General features: G+C 29.8%; 1 protein-coding gene across 2 annotated transcripts; it reads left to right on the top strand.

Moving 5' to 3' along the window:
- The first annotated feature begins 461 nt into the window (after positions 1-461).
- On the top strand, positions 462-6,562 carry LOC134683241 (uncharacterized). Of its 2 annotated transcripts, none has more exons than XM_063542416.1 (7): positions 462-594; positions 3,007-3,193; positions 3,754-3,851; positions 4,388-4,453; positions 5,021-5,107; positions 5,687-5,806; positions 6,329-6,562. In XM_063542416.1, the coding sequence occupies exons 2-7, from the start codon at positions 3,025-3,027 to the stop codon at positions 6,413-6,415; spliced, it is 627 nt and encodes a 208-aa protein (XP_063398486.1). In that variant the 5' UTR covers positions 462-594; positions 3,007-3,024; the 3' UTR covers positions 6,416-6,562. The 2 variants fall into 2 exon arrangements, with proteins under 2 accessions (XP_063398486.1, XP_063398485.1); XM_063542415.1 differs by having other exon boundaries at positions 472-617.
- Positions 6,563-6,766: the final 204 nt, after the last annotated feature.

The raw sequence follows: 6,766 nt of genomic DNA, 5'->3' as shown, positions 1-6,766 counted from the left end.
ACACGGACATACACTTAAGTTTCTAGCTAACTTCTGAATGTATATTTAGACTCAATTGTTGTTTATATTTGAACAATAAGTTTAGAAGTTAGTATTTTCTTAATTTTTCGTTGCCAAAAACAACGTTTCCGCATGAAATGTCTGCATGTTTACCTTCCATAGACTGCTTATATTTCCTTCAGGAACCAAATTCAAATTTTTATTTGAGGTTTTAAACATGCTTTATCAAATACTAGTTATGTAATTAAGTCTTTTTAGTATGCAAACAATTCGCATTTATATTTCAATCACATAGTTGCATTTATTCGGTTAGTTACTCATTTAATAAGATTAAAATCGAATGAAGAAATGCTGACAAGTTGAAAAATCTTGACAAAAGATAAGTTATTTAGAGCAGTTTATATAATCGGCAAAAATATGTAAATTTTTGTTACATAACTCCTGACATAAATTTTAGGGCCTGTGAACTGAAACTTCACGGGTAATAAAACATGTCAAGAAGCCTGGTCACGGTATATTGATGCCTGTATAAAAGAGAATCCACTGCGGAGGGGATTTAAAGATAAGGATTCCTGCCTTGAATTCCAGTTCCAGGTAAACGTTCAGCTAGCCATTTGGTAAGTCTTAATAACGGACAAATAAAAATAATTATTAACTGAATATTACTTAAATGTTTAATTAAATATTTTAACAAAGAGATAAAGGTGAAAACACGAACGATTAAGAAAGATTTAATGACCATTTAAATTTCTGAAATGTCGGAACAATAAAAAGCAGTGTTCTGTTACTGCTTAAACAGTCGTTCAATATAAACATCGCGACCGCAAACAAAACCGATAAACGATATTCCAATATTAATGGTTGTTACATAATTTTTCATCGGTTTAAAGTAAAGTTATTTTATCGTCAAGTAAAATCAATTTATCGATCTTTTTACTTTTTGTGCTGACATGAATTGTTATTGATATGGTTATATTTATAAAATTACTGTTAACATTTTTTTGAATTTTTTGAAATACTAAGGCTTTTCCACTTCAGGCATAGATTACCTTGCTGTATTTGGTAAAACTTTTAGAAATTTTGGTCCTCAATGCTCTTCAACTTCGTACTTTATTTGGCCTTTTTAAATATTTCGGATTCGAGCGTCACTAATGAGTCTTTTGTAGACGAAACGCGCGTCTGGCGTATATACTAAATTTAGTCCTGGTATGTATGATGGGTTTATTTGAAATACGAAAATCGCCTTAAGTAATGTAGTTTTCCATGTGACTTTTAAAAGTGCCTACCTATAAGTTTTATCTTTTTGTAACACAGGCATTTTTCTGTTATATATGTTCCCATTTTATATAGCCAGAACAAGAATTGTTATTGACAATGAAAAGAGAAAGACTTTCAAAGACTTTGTTTTTTTCCCGATTTTACCTAGTCTTTATCATTCAAATTGGAAAATGAGATAAAAAATAGTTTTTATATATCAAAAATACACATACAAACGTTGATTAGTAATTAACATGATCTTCATAATTGCAAACAACTGTATAAATATAGCAGGCAATTACGGAATAAATTAAAGGAAATTTGTACAACATCGTATGCTTCCAAAAACATGGAATTGATAAACTGATAAAAAAAAACTCATCATAGATACCATGATAAAAATAAATATTAGACGCCAAACTCGCATCTGCAATGAAAAAGTTAAAAAGTCCAAATAAAGTACGAAAGTGAAAAGCGACATGAAATTCCGCAAAATTTTCAAACATAGCTATGGGTATCTATCCTTAAAGATCCTCAGTATTTCAAAACGAAATCTATGCGTGGTAAACATTTCTTTTAAAGTTTTGAAAATGAATCTTATTCTATGTATTAACACGTTCAAGTTAATACAAAAACGCAATTACTAAATACGTTCTCTGCTACACATTTGACTTTCAAACAATTTGATTTTAAATATTTTTGTTCAATAACGATTACTTTACAGTTATAGAGATGTGTTTATGCTTATGAACACAAGTTAACCTTACGTTTGTCTTCCTTTTCTATCCCAACAATTATGCACGTAATTGTCATTATCTTTCTTATATTTTATTTTTCTTGTATTTAAATATAAAATCATTTCTCCAAGTTTTACTTTTAACTTTTTTTATGTTTCGGGATTTTTCTGCCCTACCATACCGGTAATTTGCTATGGCCGTAACCCATACTTATAATACATACTTAATTCTGAAAATGTCCATCAACAATACTTTTTTTCAGTCCCTTCTGCTTAAAACTAGCAATAGGGATAAATTTAAAATTTCCATCCTGGTATCTACGATGATTAAAATTGAGAATGGAAATGGGGAATGTGTCAAAGCGACATCAACCCGACCATAGAGCAGACCACAACGGAAGGCCACCAATGAGTCTTTATGTAGCAAGAAACTCCAGCACCCGGATGCGTCCTTCGGCTGGCCCCTTCAATTATATGTATACTAGTTCAGTGAAAATGGACGTCATACTAAACTCCGAATTATACACAAGATACTAAAATTAAAAATTACAAAACTCACAAAGGCCAGATGCTCCTGACTTGGGACAGGCGGAAAATTGCGGCGAGTTTCTGAGTTTCTTTACACCTACTAGGTCGGGGATTCTGGAAGTGGATTTTTTTTCCCCCGAGGATATCACCAGCCCAGTAGTCAGTACTTCTGTGCTAACATAAATTATCATAAATATGGTCATAATTACAAATAAACTGTTTACAAAATTTCGAATTTTTGAAATACTAAGGCTTTTTATACCTCAGGAATATATTACATTATCTGTAATTAGCAAAACTTTTAGGAATTTTGGTCCTCAATGATCATCAACTTCATACTTAATTTGACCTTTTCAACTGTTTCTGATTCGAGCTTCAATGAATAGTCTTTTGTAGACGAATCACACGGTTGGCGCTAACACAAAATTTATATCCTGGAATCTATCATTACTTTATTTAGATATATTTGATTCATTTTTTTATAGGATTGAAAAAGCCTTGTTATGAAGTTCTATACCATGTCTTCGAAAGTTGTCACTGCAAAGGAGCAATTGGGTGCTACTCTCAAAAGATATGGTGCCATACAGATACTTCTTGGCCTAGGTTGTTTGATCATGGCATTCGTTTCAATTGGAATCGACAAGAAATCTTGTGACAACTTAGGGAAGAAAGGTATATCTTCTTTCTCCTGAATATCATAATAATTGTTGTATATTACATTAGTTGATCGCTGTATAGTATTTAAACAAATGTATAAATGAAAATTGAAGGGAGATTATTTTTTTCGCCACTGCGCTTCGGTAAAAATAAGAAAATTAATCATCGCTTTTTTTTTTCTTTAATAGTACAATACATTCAGAATAATACGATTTTTAAAGTAAAATGCGACAAGGTAATATCTGCCATAATTTGAACTCCCATTTTAAATTTTTTATATGAATTAAACAGGATTTTTTTTAACTAAATTTTAAAATTTAAAATTGCATTTTAGTCTTAAATGACAAAATTGCAATAATAATTGCACTCAATAATTTTGGAACTTACAGTATTCAGTATCTATCATCATGCTCTATACAGGGATTCAGAACACTAGAAATGTTGTTCAATAAATGCGATAGATGGCTCTCGACGTACTAAATGTTAATATGCAAACATGAAGATAAGTTATATCCCACCGATAATTATTTTTTCAATCCTACAAATAATACGTTGCATTTTGGTTTTTTTTATAGAAATTGTTATCAAAAATGCCACTATACCTACCTTCACGTTTGATAAGAAAACCATCATGCTTGGACTGGATGGAGGATCCGTGGTGTCTGCTATTTGGGTAAGTTTAGAAGTATTTCTAATTAGCAAACGCCAAATTTGCAATTACAGAAATGTTATAACAGAATTATTGTTAAGTACACCAAGACAGTTATATTTTTGTGTTAAAAATAATTAATAAAAGCTGTGTTTTGCCAAAAAAAGATATCAGTACATATGAAATGTTCATAGAAACAGAAACACAATTTTTCATATTTGTATTTAATATTTCTTTTGGTATTATTATTATTATTATGATTATTATTATAATCATTATTATTATTATTATTATTATTATTATTATTATTATTATTATTATTATTATTGAATTTGTATTAAAGGGAAATTCAGCGCCTAATTGTGAGAACGCATTTTTTTTATATAAATCTTCTAACCAAGATGATAAGAGACGGAGGTTCTGATGAAAAAAATTATCCCAGATAGTGGGTTTATGTATATGATGTTTGGGAAAGGTTGCCAACTTTTGTAAATCGTAATCCTAGGTGAACAATAATTTGTCAAGAAATGTATAAATGTGTTATTTTCTATTCATTATAGGTTGTTGTCACAGGAATTGTCCCAGCTTACATGGCAAGAAATGCAGACTACAGCTTGATAAGAACTGTAAGTTATTGTAATTCATAGATAATTTCCTACTAGGAAAATAAAAAAGTATTAGATTATAAAATGTAATGTGACTAGTAATGCAATTACAACTCTCCAATTAAACCAATTGGTGTAGAAGTAAGCCAGTATAGGTAACAGTACGGCAATGACTTATTCCCTTACCTGATATCAAGCATTTCAAGGACTCGAAATGACCAATGTAAACTATTCAAAGGAAAACACTAACGGCCAAATTGATTTACCACACAATAAATGAAAAGCAGGTATGATCAACATTACCTAATGAAAACCACTAAATAACAGGCTCGTAACTTAGTGCATCTTATACATGTCTAAATTTTTTTAATATATATTTTGATAAATCAAATCTTGTTTTTTGATAAATCAAATATTGTTTAATCTCGTGGTTTAAATCACTTTAATTAAAATTTTCGTCACAAAAATAGGAGGGAAAATATAAATGATATGTCTTTACTGTTTGCCTATTTGATGCTAAGAGCACTGAAAAAATCAGCCAACACGAATATCAAAAGATACATTTGACTTTTCTTTCTTTTTTTATAGAAAGTGGTGTTCATGGTATTTAGCATTATGGCGACATCATTGTTCGTACCCATTATTATTGGTGCAGCAGCAACTAACTATATACTGGTAAGTTCAAACATATTTCCCAATCTTAACAGTCATGGCATTTAAATGGGTTTTTTTTAAAGGCATAAAACATTATAGTATTTAAACTGTTTGTCATGCAATATCATTATTTATAAGTACATTTCTAAAAAATATCTTACTTCCTTGCAACTCTCTGTGGAAAACTAAACGAAACATGAACATTTTAATATTATTTAACTTGTCAATATATCATCAACTTTACTTTTCTTATATACCAAAGCTTTTAAGAGTTTCAAACAGAATATATGTCAAAGAGTTCTAGTCCAATCTTAATGTACATATTTTTCATTTTTAAATAATTCGCCCAAGCCGATAAAAAGTATTGAATAACGTCCATTGACCTATAAGTATCTACTTTTTATACATAATGACATGGATAGAAAGTTTTCTCATCGACACTCATCATGCTCATACTACATTTTTTTTTATCTTATATTGAATGCAGGATTTCTTACATTTTTCTGTGTATTTGCAAACCATTTGTATTTCTATCATTAGTTTCCATACGTGTTGGAATATTTGTGTCTTCATTTGTTTTTGTTTTTGTCTTACTTGTAGCGTGATAGCCACATGGAATTGCTTGTCATAACTGGCCTTATATGCCTTCTAGAATTCCTTGTGTCTTTTGCTGCGTCACTCTATTGCTGTGCATCACCATGGGCTCCATGCAAACTAGCGGTATGATTAATTTATTTTATAATAAAATTGAGAAGGGAAATTGGGGAATGTGTCAAACAGACATCCACTCGACCATAGAGCAGACAATGTTTGTGTGTTGATGGATAATTTCCTTTAAACAACTTCATTTTAAAAAAGACGGATAATATTCGAACTTTTTCGACAAGATTTTTTTCATCATTTGATCTACATAAAATGTAACATGTTTCATGTATTTATTATGTTGCATCTATCCTAAATAATACTGTACAATTTAACCGACCTTTCCCGTTACTCTATGCGTTTAGATGTATTATGTATTTTGACAACTTAATCATTTCGAAATGTTTTACCACCAAAACCAATGTGCTAGTTATAGTTAAAAATACAAAAAAGAAAATACGAAAGCTGGTTAATTCGTCTTAATGTAATCTTTCAAATCTTGACGAAGAAACTAGAATTCATACCAAATAATAATGGTTGTTTGTATTGCTAACTTGAAAACATGAACGAATGACCATTTTCGATCTTTATATATTTTAGAAGAAAGACAGAGAACTTAGAAGTGAGCAATTCATTGACAACGAGAAGCAAATGACAAAACTAGAACTTCCAGAATATAAACCATAATCAAGCTATTTCCAAATAGACTATACAAAGACTGCAAAACCTATCATGATCTTTTATTAACCAAAGCACTGCTTTTGTATTACTTAGTTTACTTTATGTCTAATCTGTCTTAAAGGATTTAAAAACAAAAAATGGGTAAGCTTCAGTTTTTTTAAATATTCTTATATTCTTGTAATCAAAATTTAAATAAAAAAATTTTTTTTTACGTGTGTATCATTGATCACTAACTTAAATAAATAAATTTTCTTGAATCAAAATAGGAAATGACAAAAACAATCCATTGACTATTTTATCAAGTATTTCTACTGCATAGTATATTAAACTTTGAGAATTTGGAAGAAACAAAAACAT

Source organism: Mytilus trossulus, chromosome 9 (assembly GCF_036588685.1).
Source record: "Mytilus trossulus isolate FHL-02 chromosome 9, PNRI_Mtr1.1.1.hap1, whole genome shotgun sequence".
Lineage (NCBI taxonomy): Eukaryota > Metazoa > Mollusca > Bivalvia > Mytilida > Mytilidae > Mytilus > Mytilus trossulus.
Note: the sequence above shows the minus strand (reverse complement) of the source record. Positions and strands in the feature narration are given on the sequence as shown.